Source organism: Rhipicephalus microplus, chromosome 1, assembly GCF_043290135.1.
Source record: "Rhipicephalus microplus isolate Deutch F79 chromosome 1, USDA_Rmic, whole genome shotgun sequence".
Taxonomy (NCBI): Eukaryota; Metazoa; Arthropoda; class Arachnida; order Ixodida; family Ixodidae; genus Rhipicephalus; species Rhipicephalus microplus.
The window spans coordinates 57,050,820-57,073,667 of record NC_134700.1 but is presented as its reverse complement, the minus strand read 5'-3'; the positions used below and the strand labels follow the sequence as shown (position 1 = coordinate 57,073,667).

General features: G+C 46.5%; 1 protein-coding gene across 9 annotated transcripts; it reads right to left on the bottom strand.

Annotated features, from left to right (window-relative positions):
* Positions 1 to 2,155: 2,155 nt before the first annotated feature.
* On the bottom strand, positions 2,156 to 8,922 carry LOC142768768 (uncharacterized). Of its 9 annotated transcripts, none has more exons than XM_075871013.1 (4): positions 7,788 to 8,922; positions 6,996 to 7,095; positions 6,278 to 6,390; positions 2,156 to 5,727 (listed from the first exon to the last, which is right to left on the bottom strand). In XM_075871013.1, the coding sequence occupies exons 1-4, from the start codon at positions 7,797 to 7,799 to the stop codon at positions 5,716 to 5,718; spliced, it is 237 nt and encodes a 78-aa protein (XP_075727128.1). In that variant the 5' UTR covers positions 7,800 to 8,922; the 3' UTR covers positions 2,156 to 5,715. The 9 variants fall into 9 exon arrangements, 6 of the variants coding, with proteins under 6 accessions (XP_075727128.1, XP_075727177.1, XP_075726914.1 ...); XM_075871062.1 differs by having other exon boundaries at positions 6,278 to 6,387; positions 7,788 to 8,921; XR_012885493.1 differs by having other exon boundaries at positions 6,278 to 7,253.
* Positions 8,923 to 22,848: the final 13,926 nt, after the last annotated feature.

Sequence of the window (22,848 nt, the reverse complement as noted above, 5' to 3'; positions counted from 1 at the left end):
AGGTGTCCCAGAGACGTGTGGTTTGCACAAGGTCACCTTGAACCCCCTCAAAGTAAAAAAAAAAACGTTATGTGTCTTCTCGTTAAACACTACGGAGTTGTGGCAGCTGCATGAAGAGCTCAAGCATTTTTGCAATGTTTTCAGCAGATCCCAAGATCAAGGAAGGAGAGTCGAAGAACAGGAAGAGTGCGCGTGTTGGCAATAAGACACTCATTCTGTTCACATCTAGACCTTGTTTCGGCACCCAGTGCCCTCTCTCCTAGTGCGACAAAGAATTGCAGCTACAAAGTGACAGTTTTGCCTTTTATATGTTGCAGATACTTGAATCAATACAAGTTTTTTAAATGGGCTAAGTACTATGAGAGAATCTATTTGTGCAAGATCCAAACTTCAACGATTCATATCTGGTAAAATATTGACGCCACATTTTATTTCAATGCTCCCAAAAAATACTTTGGTGACTGGCATACTATGACAAAAAATTTATTCAGCAGGTGCCACCATTCGATCAGTAGGAAAAAAACGATGTTTTTCTCAGTTTTACTTAAAGTGGACTTGGCGATTCTGGGAAAAACTCCTCAAGTGTTTTTCTAGTTGTCCTTTTCTGTTTTGTCCGACAGAGAGCCACAAATATGCAAATAACATAACTCTTGAGGAAAACGTGGTGAGCTCTCAGGAGCATATCCTCGCCTGTGCCGCCTCTCTTGTTGGACACCTTGCATAACTAGTCTCAGTATGTTTTCCATTTTTGGCATGAGATGAGCTATATTTCTTTGCGTTGCAGTCCTTAAAGTCTAGTAAAAGCCCCAGAAAAATTATTAGAACCTACTCCAGGAATTTCGCAACCATCCCTGGTACAAACAATAATGGGGATCTGATCGAGATGGGTGAGTTCCCTGGCACCTCGTCTAGCCTGTCTGCACAGCAGGAGCTCCAACTTTTTTGGCGAATGCACCAGTGCCATGCATACCAGGAAACAAATTGTAACATCCACGGCCTCCTGTAGGGCTTGTGCGACCGCCACCCCCGGTCCTCCGTCATCAGCATAGAAAGCAGGACCTACATTAGGATGTCTCGAAAAGCTCTCCGACAGCTTGCACATATCTATGTCGAATGAAATGGGGCAGATAACTGCCCCTTGGGGAGTACCCTTTCGTCTGAGTTTGAAAGGCTCTGGGGCTGATTGTCCCAATTTTATGGCAACCATCCTGCTCTCGAGAGAAGATTCAACAAAGGGGAAAATTTCACTCATAGGTTAAAAGCTGATATATTCTTGAGATGTAGTCGTGCATGGAAGTATCGAAGTCTTTAGAGAGGTGCAGGGCAAGGACCCCTTTTACAACTTCGTATAGACAGTGCTTTCAGGAGGAGCACGACATCCTGCATTGAAAACAAAAGTCTGAAACCTACTATAGTATATGGGATGTCAACTCATCATAAAAAAAATCTTAGAATAATACTAATTGGGCGCACAGAGGGAACCGCAAGCATTGTGTCACTCACCGATCTCGGCATGTACGTTGTATCATTTAAAAAAAAGCACGAATACAGCAATCACAAAGGAGAATGGCGACAGTATCGCAAACGGCGAAGATTACTGCAGAAGTACAGGAAGCCGAGTTGGTTGGTATTGCGTAGTAAAATAGCGCAAAACAAAACGAAAACTTGAGGACACAACAAGAAGACAGCATGGGCTCTCACGTTCAACTGACGTTTATTTTTTCAGAACCGGATTATATATACATAGAAACAACGCTGTAAGATGGAGTCATTGTGTGTGACCAGTTGTTTTCATGCATATGTCATCACCCCAGAACAAAATAAACGTTATTTGAAAGTTAGCACCCGTGTTGTCCTCTTGCTGTGCCTCATGTTTTTTTGCGCTATGTTTCAAGGTGTAGATTTTCTGGTAGGACCGTCATTCCGCATATATACGTAAATTTTGCAGAGGGCTTCCTTCGTGATACCTTAAAAATTTAACTGCGCACTTCGTAATAAATAATCAATCGCATTGTGCGGAGCAACATTATATCGACCGGGCTGAAAGTGACCAAACAATGCTGTAGTATCACAGTGCTCCATATCGCTTGTTTTGTAGCAGAACTGATTGAGTTTATGTGACATTACTTCAGCACCTTTGTAAAGTCTCAGCACAAAAAGTATGGCAGTCTTTATTTCATGTAAGACAGACATAGATGCGCATTTTTATGTAAACCCAACATGTATAGTTAAACGTGACTTGATGTTTTATCGTATAAAACGTTAACAAATATATACTGAGGCAAGCAGCATTAACTCAGTAGGAGGCGCAAAGAAAAACAAAAGGACTGGAATACTCAATTTGGGCACTGTTGCATAATGCTATAGGGTATTCTATAAGATAAGGATACATTCCTTCTAACTGCGATGAGAGGGTAACAGAAAGGTACACTGTAATCACTGCTCTGACATTTCTATGAAAACAAGTTGCAGCATATAATTGGCTGATTACTGGAGCGTCTGGTAGCTAGAATACTGCTCCTCGCACTTATAGGTGACGTTTAGGTCTTCCTGAACTAAAGAAAAAAAACATTCCAGTGGTGACTACGCAAAATATAAACTTCTAATGCCAGCCATATATTTGTGAGTGACCGACGCTTACCTCTTTGCGTCGTCGGGCCAGGTTAAGGAACAACCATAGCAGCATTTTCTAAATACATACGACTCGGGTTACAACTCGAGTAATACGTACAACTCAGGTTACAACTACATACGACTCGGGTTACATGCACGTTTATGACACTCACAGAGCTGTGGCACAGCCGCAAAATTCCAGGGTAGGTATCCTTGGCCTAAACAAAAGAGATACAACACGTTTCATTTCACTCCTATGCATGAGATGAGTCAAAAAGGAGATGCGTTGACCTTTTCAAGCCACATCAAAACTTGTGCTGTTACAGGCTATACCAGCTTCTCATTTTTCCGAAAGCCGATGTGACACAGGAGTTTGCACCCCCTTATAAAAAATCCTGCCAACACCTATGCTCTCACACGGTAAGAAATACTAGATAAGTTTAGCTTTGTGCACGCAAGAGCGTGCGTCCGCTTGGTGCAGCGCACTGTGTACACTACGTCTGAGGCTGCGGTACACACAGTATCAGTTTACCGTGCGCAACATCAGAGACCCGTACAGAACCTGAGCGTCAAGAAGCTCTCCTTTGAGTGTTGCCCTACATCATCTAGTGGTGAATGAATGCGCTGTATTAACCAATACTGGTGGAAGCCGAGCTTTTCCGACGCCGAATACACTCTGTTTCACAAGTTGTTGGCAGTGCAGCCAAAGGTACAGTTTTTTTGTCCAATCGGCGCTGTGTGAGCACAGCAAATAGTCTTTTAACCATCTTAGCGATATACGACTATTTCACATACCCCAAAAGCATAGATGTACAGCATGGTCAGTACTGATGATATGAAGTGTTTAAAGTATGTTTGATAAAGCCGTGAAATAAAAATTGGCAGATCCCACGTCCAGTGGGAATCGATGATATGCGAAGCACAAATAAGGGCGGTTGATATTTCACTCGAAAATCAGCACAACGTTACGAGGCGGACGTAAATAATACCCTACATGACCTCCTTTTCATAATTATAATTTTTCGACGTGTCATTTACTTCTGTAGTCCGATCGCGTCACGTGATACCAAATTTAGTACATGCGGAGTGAGCGAAACGGCCGTAAGCGCGCCATGAGCGTATCGAGTAGTCATGTTTTACATCACACGCATGTACTGATTATTATGTTTGGACGTGTCATTCAGCTTCATCACCCGTTCACGTCTTGTGATTGTAAATTGGGTAAAAGCTTGATGCATAGTTTCTGCTGTTGCCCAGTGACGAGCAGTTTTTATAAAAAAACACAAGAATAAAGCCCTTGACAATGTCATGCTAAAGAAAAGGGCTGTGCATCAATATTTTGTACATGTCTGCAATATCACTCTGTTTGTTTACATAGCTTGGCTCATTCACAACCCACTAACAAAGCATGTTAGGACACTTGGGCTGAAAGTTGGCACAGCGCAAAGAAATTCTAGACAATACATGAATAATACAATTATAAGATACTAAGCTCCTTAGTGCAAACAGTGTTTATATTGACCGCTATTGGCACCATTTCGTTTCCCCAAAACACTTCTCAAAAGTAGAATGAACGTTATTTGGCTAAAAGTTTCTATTCTGGCACGTCGTGGTGGTTGAACGGGGGAAGTGGCTCTTTCGGCCAAGAAAACAAAGACCAATTGTTTTTCCAGTTCGTGAATTAACCCGATGCTAACATTGAGGCAGCTGATAGAAGTGGTTTTGGAGAGAGGCAACCATCACATTCCCACCAGCTGTGGCCTTGGGTAGCTAGTTCACTTGGACTAAAATGATTAAAAAACACTCCTCAAGAAGACTTCAAAGTTTGCACATCAACACAGTTCCCATACAGCTGTCTATTAGTCTGCTTGAAAAATATTCAGTTTACTGGTGGGCAAAGACTGTACACTATGTGAGGTGATGCTCCAGTGCACTGCATATATGTCTTGCTGCTGGCCTCAACTGCGATGTTGTTCAGCACGTATGTGTAATATCACAATTAATACTGTGCCACTGCAAAGTAATTATGTGTCATTTGCATGAAACATGGACCACAATGAAAGAACATAGGAAATTTTACCTTGACACAGTTCGAAAAATGTAAATACATTTCCATAGAGTTTTCACAGCTCATCAGAGAATAGTAATAATGGTTATAAACACATTATTACTTCTCTAACAAAGTATTTTAATATGCCAGCTTCAATATTAGAGTATACCAGTACATTGTAGGGCTAAACAATTGTACAGGCACCTAGAAAAGGATAAGTAAATGCATGCTGTAGCTGCATATAAATTAAAATAGATACTTTTATTTCTACTCTAAGTAAAGCTGCATAGATGACAAGTCACTTGCATAGTACACGTTTACATTATGAACAAACCTATCCGAGCAAAGTATACACTTAAAAGTTACACTTTCACAGTAGAAACAGAGAAGCAGGCTGCTGAAGGACGGACAGGCAGTGGGATAACAATACAGAAGCACTAAAATCTACTGTTAAGATATACTAGGAGTAGTGATGATCCTCTTCCTTCCAAATAAAATAATTCACATAGATTCACTTCCCAGAGCTTATACACTCATGGCATCATTGGTGCTATACCAATAAGTGTAGACTGAAGGTTTACATCGACTAAGTACAAGATTACAGCATCCATGGCTTTACTTCTTGTACTACAAAGAATGCAAACACAATTACCATTGCCGGCCATGGATGCTGTGATTTATGCAGGTAAATGCAGAGACACGCAGGCACTTAACACGCATGTTAAAAACTTCAGCTCAAAAATATTCGCGCACTAACACTACAGCAGCCTTTAAATTAGTGCCATAGTTTGGTATATTCCATGCAAAATTTAAATATGTTACAATGCAAGCAAAGGAACTGCTGAATAATGCACTGCTAAGAAGTTAAGCTGCAGCTGCACAGAATGTTACTACGTATACGATTCAAACTGCTCCTGACATCACAATGTGCTCTTTCTGTTGTCGTAAAATTTGAGCAGGAGAACAGTCACTGGCAGTCTCTTTATACTTGTTGGTCTTCTGTGCTCTGTTCTTGACACACTGTACATGACCGTGGTGCACCGCATCCCTTGTTACTGTTGGAACTTAGAAAAATAAAGATCATTGTTACAACCATGCTACATGCAAGAGTGTACAGTTGTTAAATATGTGCTCATATTTACAGATGTCGTATTTTGAGAAGCCAATGACAAGCCTCAACACACACACAAACAGTGCAGACTGAAAATATAATTTATTATGATACAAGAGCAAAACTACAATGTTATAGATGAAGGCATAAAACTTCTACCAGACATAAAAAGCCAATAAAGTTTCTTCTATTTTGACTACACTAGGTGCGAGAAGCAGACCACAAATAGGTTCACTAAGAAACACAAGTTAGACTGCATTACAACACAACAGCCAATGTTCATAACTTGTTCATAAGGCTGTCTAACATAGCCAGTTCACCATACCGCGTATAGAAGCAAATGGGCAGTCTAGAAGACACAAAGCACTTCTGGATTATGAGTGTGCTTGTTGCTGACATCTATTATTTTAAAAGAAGAAAACCTTTCAAAAATGCACTTTTTCAGGGGAAATATTCATGCTCAACAAACACAACGGGCTCCTACAGGTGCCACCAACATTCACCATTATTGTTGATACCAGTGTCTTGCCGGATGGATATGCTGCGTCCTGCACAGAACACCAAAGGAGCGCTCCATGACTTGGCTTGCATGTGTGCCGGCTGCATCCCACTGCTGCTGAAGTAGGTTAACCACAGACAGAGAGATGAGGAGTGATGGCTTTGAAACACACTGAATGTCACCCTTAGAGATCAACAATGCATACTTAGGTCAGGCACAATTTTTAGAAAAATATATATCACTATGCAATCGTGGTGAACACGTTCGGCTGAAACACAACAAGCCACAGCGCTGAGAGAGAAAAAGCTACATGAAGCAAAAGATGCAGTTACTGGCCCTATGTTGTCTGAGGCTTGTTCACTGGGTCTTTTTCCTTGCAAGTTGTGAACAGCCAGGCGATTTTCACCCACTTGCTATTTCCATCCAGAGCACTTGATCCACAGAGGAAGTCACAGGCCCGAGAGCTCAATAAGGAATCAAAGTATTTGTGCTCGTTTAAAAGCAGAAGCTTTTGAGTCTCAGATTTTTGAAGTTTTATTCATAAGCTGCAGGCTCTCATTTTTCAACATTCTCAATTATCTTGCTATTTAGCTCTATAAATGTTGAATAAGAATCACGTGTGAGGATAATACAGGTATCCACTGCAAGCAACCATGCTTGGGTTTTCAATTTGTGCACAGTAAGTGGTGCTCACTTAATCGTATGTATTAAAAAAAACTAACCTTGCAGCCAGCCGTTAGGCAGTTTTGTGCCCTCGAAGCTCCCAAGCAGATCGCAGTCCTTCCAGATGAGGCTGTCATGCATGCTTCCAGGCCACATCCGCTGAATGATAACAGTTCCAGCTGTGACATAGACTTGCACAGTTAGGGAGCACGTATCCTTCCTATTTTTGTACAGGTGCTACAAGTCATGATGAGGATTCATGTTCCAGTGTGTGCAACCGATGCATCACAGGACCTTAACAAGCCAATCACTGCGATCTGTGAAGAGCCAAGAACGAGATATTTAAAAACAATCATTAAAAGCACTCACTTTTAATACTTCTTTTACGACGCTATCACTTCGTTAATGTGACCAAAATCTGCTATAATCACTTTGAAATAAACTGAAGCCTCATGTAAAATTTACGTACCGCAATATATATGTCCTAGTGAAGTATAGTACTACCATCGTGGTAATCGTCTATAGAACTAATGTTCCAAAATAACATAAATCTCTTAAGTGCAACCTGGCTCCTGAAAAATAAGTTCACATTAACTTTCCAACTATCAAACGTGGTAAATCGACAGGTCCAACCTCATAATCAAACAAGAGCTCACTTCTATCAAATCACAAAAAACTTCTGATGTATTTGCTCCATAATATATGCATGTATATAACAGTAGTAGTAAGTTTTTCATGCTTCAACTTACCATAGGGAAACATTACATCTGATGGGCTTAAAAACTTGCACAAATTATAGTATTGCGTGAATTATAGTACCGGTGAAATTAAGTTCTGCAAGGTGAACTCACCGATGGCAGCATTTAGTAGCCGTCGTTGTCATGAGGAACCAAGTGTGCTCTACGGCCAACAGGCAAAGGGCATCTGCAGACTGGAAGCTGCCGATGACGGCAATGAAGGGCTGGCCAGGCATGCACGTCCATAGATAAAGTGTAAGAACTGGCCATGACCGGCTGTTGTCAAGGCTCTAGTGCCGTGCAAAACGATGGCCAGACGAACGCGGAAACCTGTAGTTAGGCGATATTGACCTACAACTTCATCCAAAGCAAGGCACCGGTGAAATCTTTGCTTTTTCTAGGGGCCGGAGGGAAGCTTGACGCTCACGGGCTCTCGCTGCCACATAGAACTCTCAAGTTGTTACCGTCTAGGCACACTTCCAAAGTAACACGATCCACAACGGAATGTAGCATCTCGCAGCATTGGTTGATTTACTTCACAGTGCTAGTACTATGGTTATCCCAAAAAGGAGAAGTGACGAGTTAACAAACAAAAGCGCCAAGCTCCACCACCGCAACTTCACAGGGCAAAACAGTTATCAACGCTGTCTTCCAATTTTCGGTCACACGAGCACAGCTTGTTCACAAGTCTTGGAACGTCAACACAGCACCACTGTTCACAACGAACATCGTTTCACTCGCGGACACTAGATTGCTCTCAAGAAAATAGAAGCGTACGGGCTAACCAGTGGCGAAGCAAGAACCGAACACAGCGCGTAGTTCATACGTTTGCGTACGTACTTGGGGTCACTCAAGTAACGTGCGAAAACGCTGTCAATCCGAAATGTCGCCCAGCACCCAACAGAGATACTGGAAAGTCAAGCAAACCAACTGTTACCGGCACACAAACACACATTGGAGGCTTCTCGAGTGCTAGTTGCCATCGATGCACCGACGCTGATCCCCGCTTGATAACCACACCGACGCACAGGCTTCGCTGCGCTTCACCGTACACCATTGCACTGCCGCAGCTTTCCGCACTGCTTACACGCACCGAAAGAGCTGCCGTAATCACAACGCATCCAGTCGAACGCAGAAGTAACTCATGCGAGAAGCGTTTGCTGAAAGTCGCACCGACCGATATGCTGATTACGACGCCATGTTGTTTTCGACAACTGCGCAGCACGTAAAAGAGCTCTTAGAAAGTACTTGCGCTATTTTCACGGCGTGACAAAATTTGCTCTCATGTGCGAGGGGGGTGATATGACGAACAGGACAGGCGTGCCAGATGAAAGAAGTGTTTTGGCAACGTCACGGAGTGAGCTGATGTAGAGGGTATTGCTTCATAACCAATCACAAGCTGTGCCTGTCGGCCAAGCCGTCATCTGCTCGCGTTTGTCGTCTGCTTCGATCAGAGCATGCGACAGGGGATTCACCTTCGCAACGCTTTTATTCTCAGGTCAAGTGGTCGTTGCGTCGCACAAAATACATGTCAGTGGCTTGCTCTACCTTTGAATGATATTCGTGCGTCAAGGTAAATGGCTGGTAATTAATGCAGGGATGAATTCAGCCAAAGTTTGCTCCAGAATCGTGAGGGTTTACATATTTCCGGTGTCATACAAAGTTACTAGGGTCATTTTATTCCGACTGCTTGTCATATTATCACGGTCCTAATCGGTGTCTGAACAGTGAAGGTGAAAATGAGTGATTTGATTGTAGTTCCATGCGTAATCACGCACACCCCTAAGACGCTTCGGTTTAAAGTTCCAGATCATCCCAAAGTGTATCGACAACTGTATTTCAGAGATCGCACCCATTGGACAGTTAGAGCCAATGGAAGTACACTAGAGCACAAGCTTTATGAATCACTCACGAAAAAGTTCCTCTCATTTTTATTTCCAATAGCGTGCAAGGAATGTGCTCCCATTAACCTCTTTAGTGGTAATTTCCACCAATGAGGCAAGGATCTCGAGTCGAACTTTTAATCGGATGAGATGGGGCGCAACACAACAACATAACAAATAAGGTTGATCCTATGCCATGCCGCGTTCGAATGCGCTGACCATTCACGTATCACATTGGTTTTCATCCAACCACAAATCTTTTCATGCATAATTTTACGCCATTGACGCCCAATAGGATTCTTTAATTATTGCGACTTCGAACTTATCGGACGACGGTGGTTGTCAACATCATCCACTGCGTATAAGGGAAACAACACACGAAAATCAAAGCGCCGAAAGAAATAAAAACGCACCAGCAGTCATCAGACAGCCCTTCATGGGCGTGAATTAACTCAATACCAGCAAGGGCGTCAAAGTATACCGCCGCGACGGCAGGTTCTAAGTAGCCACATTGTTCCTAAGAGTGGTCCGGACCACTCTTAGGATTTTCTCTCAGCCACGCTGTTTTTAAGCACAATTTTGCTTCGTGAATCCACTTACGAGCACTTTTCAGTGACGTAAGCAAATATAGCAACTGCATCACCATCGCTGCGATGTTCCCGGGCAGTCACAGCGCGCTTTATTGCAGCGGCCGATGTGACAACGATGGCCTCTTACGAGGTTTTTTTTTTCGTTTCGTGAATCGACTTACGCAAAAAAATTTCTCTTGCGCAAAAATGTTTTCGTAAGGGAGTTTTGTGAATCTGGCCCCTGATCTACGGCCTTTATGAACAAGAATTATATGATTCAAATATTGTCGAGTGTGTTACAATGCCAATAAAAACATTACTGCCACGTTCCATTTCACAAGTTTTTGTTATCGTTCCGAAACACCACACGATTCTCGGCGCAAACCGCGCCTGCAGGTTTCGAGAAGATTCCGGACTGTAGTAGATTATTTCGATAAGATCACGCCCACTGTGCGAACGGTACAGATTGTTCTGGAACCTACGCCACCGCCAGCGATAACGCTAGAACATTCAACGGCAAAGGTATAAATGCCGACGCGCTTCGCCGCTTGTCAGTTGTTGATGGAAGGCCGACGCTGCGTTCGCCGCTATCAGTCCGAGACTGCTATCTGTGCAAGACTGCTGCTGTAATTAGGCTTTCCCTTTACCGGGCACGGGTTCGCCCAAATAAACAGTTATATCCCAACACGAAGTTTCCTGTCTTTGGCCACGTCACGACCCCGTGACATCTGGTGGAGGTGCTGCTTCGTTCATGTACCGGACGCCCCCGTCAAGCCGAGAACCCAGCCCCCGTCGCGGAGAAGACACCGACGCCAACCAAGAGCAGCCAACGAGCCGCCGACAGCAAGGCCTCCCACCGGAGTACGGCCTTCTACAAGACAAGGCGGGGAAGACCAAGACCATGACCTCGACTGCAGCGACAATGACAACCGGAGCGTCCCAGCCCGCGATCGTCATTCATCAACCCAGGGAACCACCAACGTTCCATGGCTCATCGTTTGAAGACCCGGAAACCTGGCTAGAAACATACGACCGTGTGGCCGCCCTCAACCACTGGGAACACGAAGAAAAGCTCCGTCGTGTGTACTTCTACCTGGAAGACACCGCAAGGACCTGGCTAGAGAATCGGGAGTCCACGCTCCGAACGTGGGGTGTCTTCTGCGGCGCATTTCTGCAAACGTTCGCAAGCGTCGCTCGCAAAGAGAGGGCCGCTGCTCTACTCGAGACCCGGGTTCAGCTACCAAATGAAAAGATTGGAATTTTCACAGAGGAGATGACCCGCCTATTCCGTCACGCTGACCCAGACATGCCTGAGGAAAAGAAAGTTCGTTTTCTCATGCGAGGGGTCAAACAGGAGCTCTTCGCGGGACTAATGAGGAATCCACCGAACACCGTCCAAGAATTTGTATCCGAGGCGACCACCATCGAAAAAACGCTGGACATGCGCACCAGACAGTATAATCGTCGCCTGACTCCAGAATGCGCTGCTGCTCAAGCCAGTGACTCCGACGATCTGCGTGAAACGATCCGAGCGATCGTGCGGGAAGAGCTGCGCAAACTGTTGCCTTCGGCGCAGCCTCAAGTGGATTCGATCGTCGACATTGTGCGAGAAGAAGTCCGGCAATCACTTCGAATTCCCGAAACACCGCCGCCCGAGCCAGAAACTATGAGCTACGCCGCTGCAGTGCGCCACAACGCTCCTCCCCGTCCACGCCAAAACGCCGCCCCGTCACACTTCCGTCGTCAGACGCCACCGCCGCCACCACCCCAATCGACGTCCTACCATTCCCCAGTGGGCCAGCGCAGTGCACCGAGGAAAACGGACGTTTGGCGTGCACCTGACAACCGACCGCTCTGCTACCACTGCGGCGAGGCCGAGCACACATACCGCCGTTGCCAGTACCGACAGATGGGACTGCGTGGCTTCGCCGTCAATGCACCGCGTCCGCAGCCAGGAGATCGGCCACGTGACATCGCTGACTACCTGGCAGGAACTCAATGGACACCACGAAGTCCTCCCCGTTCGCCGTCGCCCAGCCGCCGCATGTCTCCGCACCCCCGGCAGTACTCTGGCCCAACGCGGGGCCGGTCTCCTAGCCCGTATCCGGGAAACTAAGGGCAGCAACCGATGGAGGTGCGGTTGCTGTGCGACGAACTACCGAAGATCCTCCGACGACGACGCCGACGCGACGGAGCTTTTTGAACACAACACCAACCAGGCAAAGCCCTGAAGGCAAAAGCTCACTTACCGAAGGTGGCCGGACGACGCAACATGGAAGCAGCGGAACAAGCCGACGCAGCCGTGACCCGACGCCACGCCCTAACTGTAATGCGAGACGGCGAACTAGCGACCTCGACGTTCTTATCGACGGCCACAGTGTGACTGCTCTCGTCGATACTGGAGTCGACTATTCTGTCATCAGTGGGTCGTTCGCCGCGAAGTTAAAGAAAGTTAGGACAGCTTGGAAAGGCCCTGAAATCCGCACAGCCGGAGGTCATCTCGTAACGCCTGCAGGAATCTGCACAGCGAGAGTCACCATTAACGGCCGTATTTATCCTACAGACTTCGTAGTCCTACAGCGTTGCTCGAGAGATGTCATCCTTGGCATGGACTTCTTATGCCTACATGGTGCTGTCATCAACCTAAAAACAAGGTCGATAACGTTATCCACAGAAGAAGCACTACCGCCGCGCACGCCGTCAGGACACCATGCCTTGAATGTGCTGGAAGAACAAGTCACCATTCCGCCTCGCTCAAGCGTCATTATTTCAGTCGGCGCTCCTAAATCACCTGACTTGGAAGGCGTCGTTGAAGGCAGTCAGCATCTGTTGGTCACCCGAAATATTTGCGTCGCAAGAGGAATTGCAGAGCTGCGGGGAGGCAAAGCAACGGTTATGCTCACGAATTTCAGCAATGAGTACAAACATGTGAACAAAGGAACAACGGTCGCATACATCGAAGAAATTGTCGAAGCCACCAGTGCTTTCGCCCTCGCCGATTCTGCGGAACCTGCTCAGAGGAACCAAGCCCCTCCTATAGCTTTCGACGTCAATCCCAGACTTCCGAACGATAAGCAAGAACAGCTCAAGGCCCTGCTTCTGCAATACGAAGATTGCTTTTCGTCGTCATCGAAAATTCGGCAGACCGCAATCACGAAACATCAAATCATAACCGAAGAAAATGCCAGGCCACTCCGTCAGAGTCCGTACAGGGTTTCGACGCGAGAACGTGAGGCAATGAAGAGACAAGTTGATGAAATGCTGCGAGATGACATTATCCAGCCGTCCAAGAGTCCGTGGGCATCCCCCGTGGTGTTAGTGAAGAAAAAGGATGGGACCCTACGTTTCTGCGTCGATTATTGCCGCCGTAACAAAATCACAAGAAAGGACGTGTATCCTCTCCCACGAATAGACGACGCACTTGATCGGCTCCATAACGCCAAGTACTTCTCGTCAATGGACCTCAAGACTGGCTATTGGCAAATCGAAGTCGACGAAAGAGACCGAGAGAAGACGGCGTTTATAACTCCGGATGGCCTCTTCGAGTTTAAGGTGATGCCCTTCGGCCTTTGCTCAGCGCCTGCAACTTTTCAACGCGTTATGGATACAGTACTGGCAGGATTGAAGTGGCAGACTTGCCTTGTGTACTTGGACGACGTCGTCGTGTTTTCCTCGAGTTTCGACGAGCATCTTCGGCGCCTTGAAGCTGTACTTCAAGCCATCAAGACGTCCGGACTCACACTGAAGCCAGAAAAGTGCAGATTTGCGTATGAGGAGCTCTTGTTTCTGGGGCACGTTATCAGCAAGTCTGGAGTTCGTCCCGATCCACGGAAAACAGCCGCCATCGCCGACTTCCCGCCGCCCACTGACAAGAAGGCCGTGCGCCGATTTCTGGGCCTGTGCGCCTATTATAGGCGGTTCGTGAAAAACTTCGCCCGCATCGCCGATCCTCTCACTAACCTTACCAAGGCCGACTCGGAGTTCAAGTGGGAAACGCCACAGGAACACGCTTTGCAGGAGCTTAAACATCGCCTCCAGACGCCTCCGTTACTTGCCCATTTCGACGAATTCGCCGAGACAGAAATACATACTGACGCAAGCAGCGTAGGTCTTGGCGCCGTTCTTGTGCAGAAGGCTGACGGACTTGAAAGGGTTATTAGTTACGCCAGCCGATCGCTATCCAAAGCAGAAGCAAATTATTCCACAACAGAAAAGGAGTGCCTCGCCATCATCTGGGCTACGTCGAAATTTCACCCCTACCTCTACGGCAGGCCCTTCAAAGTTGTGAGCGACCACCACGCCTTGTGTTGGCTAGCCACCTTGAAGGACCCTTCAGGTCGCCTCGCACGATGGAGCCTGAGACTCCAAGAATATGACATTACTGTCATTTACAAGTCCGGTAAAAAACACTCCGACGCTGACTGTCTCTCTCGTGCGCCTGTCGACCAACCGCTACCCGACGACTCGGATGACGACTACTTCTTGGGAACGATAACTACCGACGACTTCGCTGAACGACAGCGGGCCGACCCGGAACTTAAAGCCCTAATAGAATACCTCGAAGGCAGGACTGCCGAAGTCCCGAAGGTATTCAAGCGCGCACTTGCGTCGTTCTTCCTACGAAACGGTCTTCTACATAAGAAAAACTTTTCACCACTTCGAGCTAAGTACCTCCTTGTGGTGCCTTCAGCTCTGCGACCAGAACTCCTGCAGGCCCTGCACGACGATCCGACGACAGGGCACCTCGGTGTTTCCCGCACGCTCGCGAGGATACAAGAAAGGTACTACTGGCCACGTCTTACCACCGACGTCACTCGTTATGTGAGGACATGCCGGGACTGTCAGCGACGCAAGACACCGCCGACAAGTCCAGCGGGACTTCTGCAGCCAATTGATCCACCTTGCCGACCTTTCCAGCAGATTGGTATGGACCTACTGGGGCCGTTCTCGACGTCGGCTTTCGGAAACAAGTGGATCGTGGTAGCTACCGACTACCTCACCCGCTACGTCGAGACAAAAGCCCTGCTAAAAGGCAGTGCATCCGAGGTAGCTAAGTTCTTCATCGAAAATATCGTCCTACGTCATGGCGCCCCGGAGGTCCTTATCACCGACAGAGGAACGGCATTCACTGCCGACTTAACTCAAGCGATCTTGGCATACAGCCAAACAAACCACCGCCGGACGACAGCGTACCACCCACAGACCAACGGCCTCACCGAGCGGCTTAACAAGACGATCACCGACATGCTGTCAATGTACGTCGATGTCGAACACAAGACGTGGGACGCCATTCTTCCGTATGTGACCTTCGCATACAACACGGCGGTGCAGGAGACGACGCAGATATCTCCATACAAATTGGTCTACGGAAGGAGCCCGGCAACGACGCTCGATGCCATGTTACCCAACGTCACCGACGAAGAAAACCTCGATGTGAGCGAGTACCTTCAACGCGCCGAAGAAGCCCGACAACTTGCGCGTCTCCGTATCAAGAATCAACAGACGACCGACAGCCACCGTTACAACCTTCGACGACGCTTCGTGGAATACCAGCCCGGTGAACGTGTTTGGGTGTGGACGCCGATACGCCGACGTGGACTAAGTGAAAAGCTTCTGCGACGGTACTTCGGACCGTACAAGGTGGTTCGACGTCTCGGCCCACTTGATTACGAGGTTGTCCCCGACGGCATCACGAACTTTCAACGACGCCGATCGCGACCTGAGGTCGTCCATGTCGCGCGCCTTAAGCCGTTTCATGCACGTTAACAAACTGAAACAGTGTTTTTTATTATTGTTGTATTGTAATTTATTCATTGTACTTTCTTGCATTATTATTGTACCTTCATCTTTAGTTAAGCATCGGGACGATGCCTTTTTTCAGAGGGGGGCAATGCCACGTTCCATTTCACAAGTTTTTGTTATCGTTCCGAAACACTACACGATTCTGGGCGCAAACCGCGCCTGCAGGTTTCGAGAAGGTTCCGGACTGTAGTAGATCATTTCGATAAGATCACGCCCACTGTGCGAACGGTACAGATTGTTCTGGAACCTACGCCACCGCCAGCGATAACGCTAGAACATTCGACGGCAAAGGTATAAATGCCGACGCGCTTCGCCGCTTGTCAGTTGTTGATGGAAGGCCGACGCTGCGTTCGCCGCTATCAGTCCGAGACTGCTATCTGTGCAAGACTGCTGCTGTAATTAGACTTTCCCTTTACCGGGCGCAGGTTCGCCCAAATAAACAGTTAAATCCCAACACGAAGTTTCCTGTCTTTGGCCACGTCACGACCCCGTGACAATACTTTTCTTTTGTAATCAATAATATTCGTAGCAGCATCGCTTCAGTAACGTTCACGATCGACGCAATTGAAAGTTTCTTTGTCACAGTGATATAACTGAGTGGGCACCACTTTGCGGTTTGCTTACAACGATTACCTTGCACCGGCGGCTTTTATTCAAGGGGTTCATTCATTGAGCGTGAGACAAGGACTTACGCGACGGGCTCCTAAACCTATAGCGCACGTCATTCTGAGCTGTTAATACTCAGCTGTTATTCAGATGATGCAACTGAGTCAACGGCCACATGTCACCTAAACACACACGCACCGGGCACGACGTTCAGCTCTCTAGGCCATTTCAATACTGGTATTGATACCAAACTTGGTATGGCATAACATGACTGTATGAAGAACATATCTCTCTTAGTCATAACATGGAAATCATGTCATGTATGTCATGAATGGTCCCGCAGCTCTTGCGCTTGTTTAGTTCACATGGCATGTTAAAAGCAGGTATGGTATGGCATGATTGCATGGCGAACACAAGCGACAGACCCTACAATGAAAATTATGACCTGCGTGTCATGAAACAACATGACTACATGCGGCAGACAAGGCGCCTATACGTTTCGACGGGACGCGGTGCGCGTGCTCGCCAGCGTTGCCACGCGAGGCGCCGGTCCGGCCATATACTCGCAGGCACGCTCCGCGCTGCGTTGTTTTGACGCATGCGCGTTTTAGCGCGTCCGGCATCCCTCCGTCGCAAATAGAGGGGGACGCAGTGTTGTCTGGGTAACGCATCGGCGCAAAATGCAGCATGTCGCATTTCGCGCCTGTGGCCATCGGGGCACGCCATCGCGCCTGGCGTCAGACTATATAGAGTGCTCACGTTTTGCTAACGTAGCGTCGCAGTGCTCAGCGTGCGCGCGCGTCAACGTTACATTGGAGTATATTGGGCTTTTCATGACGCGCTTGCGGCAATTTGGCTAGCTCCACATATACCGAATTTGGTGTTATGTGACGTCGTTGTATGACGAAATATATGAATGGTGCAAACATGATAATTCTGACACGCGTGTGATGTAAGAACATGATAATATTGTCACGGGCTAAGTAGATGCCTGAGGATGACGACGACGAAGTGCTGTGGGGAACGTGCTCGGATCGCAGCAGCGTTGTACGCATTTGCTCGCCAGTATATTCATTGTGTATAGTTTATTCCCCGTAACATCTTTGGTGGAGGTGCGGGGTATCGATACCAGTACCTCTCGCACCGCGACGTACAGTACTCTCCGGGGTCGCTCGTCTTGCTGTGGCTACCATCGCGTCGTGTTGGTCTCTGCGAAAAACTGATGTCCCGTTACGTTGGCCCCTACCGCGTCATACGCAAGGTCACCAGCGTGACCTATGAGATAGCTTTACTCAATACCACGTCAGTACCAGCTTCAGTCCCGACCGATATAGTGCACGTCTCACGGCTTAAAGCATACCACTCACGCCCCGAGAATTGATCGCTCCGGGACGGTGCTTCTGTCGCCGGCGGGTAATGTCACGGGCTAAGTAGATGCCTGAGGATGACGACGACGAAGTGCTGTGGGGAACGTGCTCGGACTGCAGCAGCGTTGTACGCATTTGCTGGCCAGTATATTCATTGTGTATACTTTATTCCCCGTAACAACATAATACGCTCGTAGCGTGCTGGCGGTCGTTTCACTAGCTCCTCATGTACTAAATTTGGTATCACGTGATGCGAATAGATGACGAAGGTGAATGACACGTCTAAACATGATAATCAAGACACGGAAATCATGTAATGCATCATTTACCTCCAGCTCGTAACGTTGTGCTGATTTAAAGGTGAAATATCAACATTTCACATTCGTGCTTCGCATATCATTGATTCCCACTGCAGGTGGGATCTGCAAATTATTTTCTACTCCACGAAAATCGGTGGATTCGACCGGAAGTCGCCAGTGCCCCGTGCCTGGAAACGGCGCCAACTTCGGGCGCGCCAACGGACGCCGGTTGCGTCAGCGGCGACTCGCATCGGAGCTCAGGTTTTGCTAGCATAGCGCCGCTGTATCCAGCGTGCCCACTCAAGAGAAAAGAGAGATGGGCACATCGCGTTGGAAGTGTTTCGGTTCACCCGGTGGCACGAACCTTTTCAAGGCAAAAACGTTCGGTTCACCCAATAGCCGCTTAGAACCGGCTTGACTTGGCTTAAAGTGTATGAATAGATGGCGTTAGAATCGGTGTGTTGGAAAACATTTTTTCAGGCGATTTAGACGTTCTTTATTCTGTGGTTCAGGTAGAGTTCCTCACTAGCTTGTGACACACAGTCTGTGGCGGGTTCATATAGTCTTGATGTTTTTTTCTCCGATGTTGGTGTTGGATTGGACTGTAATCTGCTTGAAATGGCGAGAACCGCCTCTGCCCGTGGGGTCGTGGTCGCTTTCTGTTGTTAGAAAGTGATTCATACGCAAGTCACTGCCGCTTTTGTTAATTCCTGTGATGTCGCCGTGTTCAGGGGCTTCTCATCCATGCTTATCGAGTAGTTAACGTCATTCGCCCGAAGCACAGAACACCTACCAGCCCGAAGTGTTTGCCACCAAATCTACAAGCAATTATAACGAGCATAAAATAAAGGCCTTTGGAACGCGATTTGTGAATGTTGGTCTAACGCATGTACTACGCGGATGTACGGTAGGTGCATGCGTGTTGCTTGAGGACCGATCAAACAGCTGGTGTCACTTGAGAGGAAGTATATACTGTGCCAACGCTTTCGCTGAAGCGTGTTCTTGCGTAAGTGCGCGAGATAGATACGGAATGCACAAGTTGGAATTAGAGAACGTTCTTGTCCGAGTGGCTTTATTAAGCAGTCACAGATGATGGCAATTTGCTTGCTTGGCAGTGTGTGTTTAGATTGGGGTAGCCAACAGTGAAGGTAGTTGTGTGTGGGTGAAAAAATTAGTTTTCTTTGTTGCGGTGCCTTCCAAACAAATCCGTTATTTCTTCTCTTCATTGCGTCGGTCTCTTGATGTGGCACTAAATTTTGCTATGTGCTCTTCGTGACACTTCCTCTCACTCTAGAATGCTCCAGTAAAAGTTGACGCTTAAGTTCAGCTGAAGTGTTTAAAGTTCCTTGCAGCTAACCACAGCAACATTTCTTTGTCTATGTAATCAGTTGGACGCACGTTATTTGGCATGCCTTTTATAACACAAAACGTTTCTTTTTTTTTTCGTTTACTGAACAGTCCGGAAAAAATCGGGGACATCTGTCCCGACTGGGACAGCGCGGGCAAAGACTTGGACAGTCCAGCGAAATTCGGGACGGCTGGTAACACTAGTTTAGGCAAGTGTATAAAAATGAAAAAAAGTAATAAAATAGAAATTTCATTGCTGGGAGCATTGTCGAGCTTCAATTGCTAACCCGTAAAGGTCTTTTTAAAAGTTAACTTTGCCGCAATACAGAAGTGTCATGGGGTGAAGTGCTTGCAGTGTATTGCAGTAAAGCATACATAACGCGCGCGCGCGTGTGTGTGAAATTGAAGCGTAGCACTGCTATTAGGCCTCATGCGATGCGCCGTGCTTTGTCTCATTACTGGTCATGCGACAGACGGCATCAGCACCAACTTCAACCTTTGTCCATATGTTCCCCCCATAATTATTTTTTTAATTGTGGCAAGTGATACACACTGTAGTAAACTTCTAGTATATCGCATAAATAATTTAAAATTGTTGCATGGCCCCCGATAAAGAAGTGAAAAATACCTGTGACAGACTCCTTGGTACTCCAGATTTTGTGCCATCAGATATGTGCTCTAAAATGAAAATGATCATTATTATTGAAAGATATACTCAGGCTAGGTATTGGAGATGATTGTGCATGTTTTGCAAATTTCCTTTTAAAAGCTCATGCTTCACTTTATCGGGTTTTGTTTATTTATTAAGAAAAATAGCTCCCCAAGAATGGCCTAAAATTAAACACACAGTTTGTCATGGGGCAAGTTGAGCTTACAAGAAAATGATTTATGAAAACCCTTCTGTCGCATAACTAAGAGCAAGGTGGTTTCAGGAAACATGTTGACCGGAGATGATGGTACGTGTTCACGCATCTTACAATGGCTGCTTGTTGTTATAATGTGGCTGCCATTGGACAAATGTCTGTCATCAGGTGTGGAGATACATCGCATCTCTGATGATCAAGTTTTTAAAGAACGGGTTTTCAGGGGATGCTAAAACTTTTTTTGAAGGGGTGAGCATTAGAGAGCATTACTTTATTAAAGTCTCCAATTTCATTGGGTTAGCACTGAGGCATGCAGGTATGTTAAATAAGCATGGTCACTTGAGTAACACTCAGACGTCAATAATTATAGGGTGAACAGCAAGGTATGTATGAAACAGGATTATGCAAATTGCAGAAATAGACATAATGAAGTTGTCGAGAAGACTTTGTTAAAAGTACATTTACAGGCTTCATGCAGAATTTGCTTTCCAGCACGGTGAATTTACTTTTGCTGAAGCTTTCGATGGCACCATTGAAGTTCATAAGCACTGGTTTTACGGACTGCACGGGATGATCTTGTTTTTTCAAGGTTTATGTACTGATTAAAAAGTATAGGATCAAGAAACTTACATGCTGTCTTAAGCCATAATCAGGCTCACCTTAGAAGTAAGTGGTGACATTTTAGTGAGTTATATGTGGGAGGTCTGTGTACATAACATCACAGTAATCTTGCAATGCTGTAGCTTTATTTGTGTAACGAGTGAAGCTTCTTTTCCTGTCAAAAATTTCTGCCAAGCAAACAAGTTCCAACAGTAGGATTTGCCCTTGGGGAAAGCAGGTGGTAAGAGTGAGCTTATTCAGAAGCCCTTCAAGAGTACCCACTAAAGGAATTAGTACCTATAGGGCAAATAAAAATTCTAGTGCACCAAGAAGGGCAAGGGAGGGCGGTGTAGGTTATCATTTCAGGAGGGTATCTTCTGGACATCATCCTTCTCTAGCCACAAGCTTGTATGGCCAATGTTTAGCAGACTCCTACTAACATAAACTAGGTATAAATGTTGCTTCTTTATTGCAAGATGACACACCATATACCTTTCGAGAGTCTCCTCACCACAAGCCCTTACATTAGCCTAAAAATATTTTTTCTACGGTGCCCTTTTTTTGTCCTAAACAGTTGTCACAAGCAACAATATGCACATTGTGACAGTGTAGCTGGCGACCACAGAGATGGCTCCCGCCATCACGATGTATACTCCACTCAAAATGTAAGACACTGCAAAATCATAGTCCGGTGTGCGTGCATACGACCTTGAACATCTAAGCAGTGACCACTTCTCTTGTGTTCTCTGTAGTGGCGCATGCTTGTCGCACACCTGTTCAAGATTGTGACAGTGAAATTAGTTCTGGCAATGCTGTCTCAGAGGTAAGACTGTGTACACCCTTAGGAACACCATGGTGGAGCGAGCAGAGGTTCATATCAAATATAGAAATAAACTAGCAACACCATGGTGATATAAGCACACTTGCATTAAATTATTACATTTTTATTGAGGCAGACGTGACACAGCTAAGCCTGGTTGTGATCTCTTTTCATTATTGTCTACATAGTTTTCTCGTTGGTCACAGCACAGGAAGAAAAAATTCTCTGTGGGAGCACCATATTTTAAGCTTGCATGACTCCAATGAAGCACTGGGCGAGCAGATATATTGAAAATGTCAATACTTCGGGTCGCAAAATGGTGAACTGGTTGTCACATTCAGCCGGTGATCCTGCAGGAGCTTTAGCATATACTCTAAGTTCATTTTCCATCAACAATGCCACATGCACTAGTTTAACAATGGTTGTTAATGGGCAAGATGATGCATAGCTTCAGGGAGGTAATTAAGCTAAGGGGGAAAAGTATAGATGCCTAAGCACCACTGGAAAAATGAAAAAGCACAGAAAAAGAGCGTCAGTCGCAGCTGAACTACACAAAATATTTACACTGCACCACACATTCGCATCGTCTAGAATTTTCCATAATAATGTTATACCTTGATTGATATGTGGGGTTTAACGTCCCAAAACCACCATATGATTATGAGAGATGCCGTAGTGGAGGGCTCCGGAAATTTAGACCACCTGGGGTTCTTTAACGTGCACCCAAATCTGAGCACACGGGCCTACAACATTTCCGCCTCCATCGGAAATGCAGCCGCCGCAGCCGGGAATCGAACCCGCGAACTGCGGGTCAGCAGCCGAGTACCTTAGCCACTAGACCACCGCGGCGGGGCGCGCGCGGCGTCTCTGAGGGTGCGACTGTTCTCACAACAAATCCGTGCAGGGCGGGGCCTCGCCGCGATGACGTAGCCACCATTTTCTCTTTTTTTTCTCTCTCTGTCTCTCTCTCTCTCTCTCTCCATTTGACGGCGCAGAACGCGGTCGACGCAGTCGCTGTG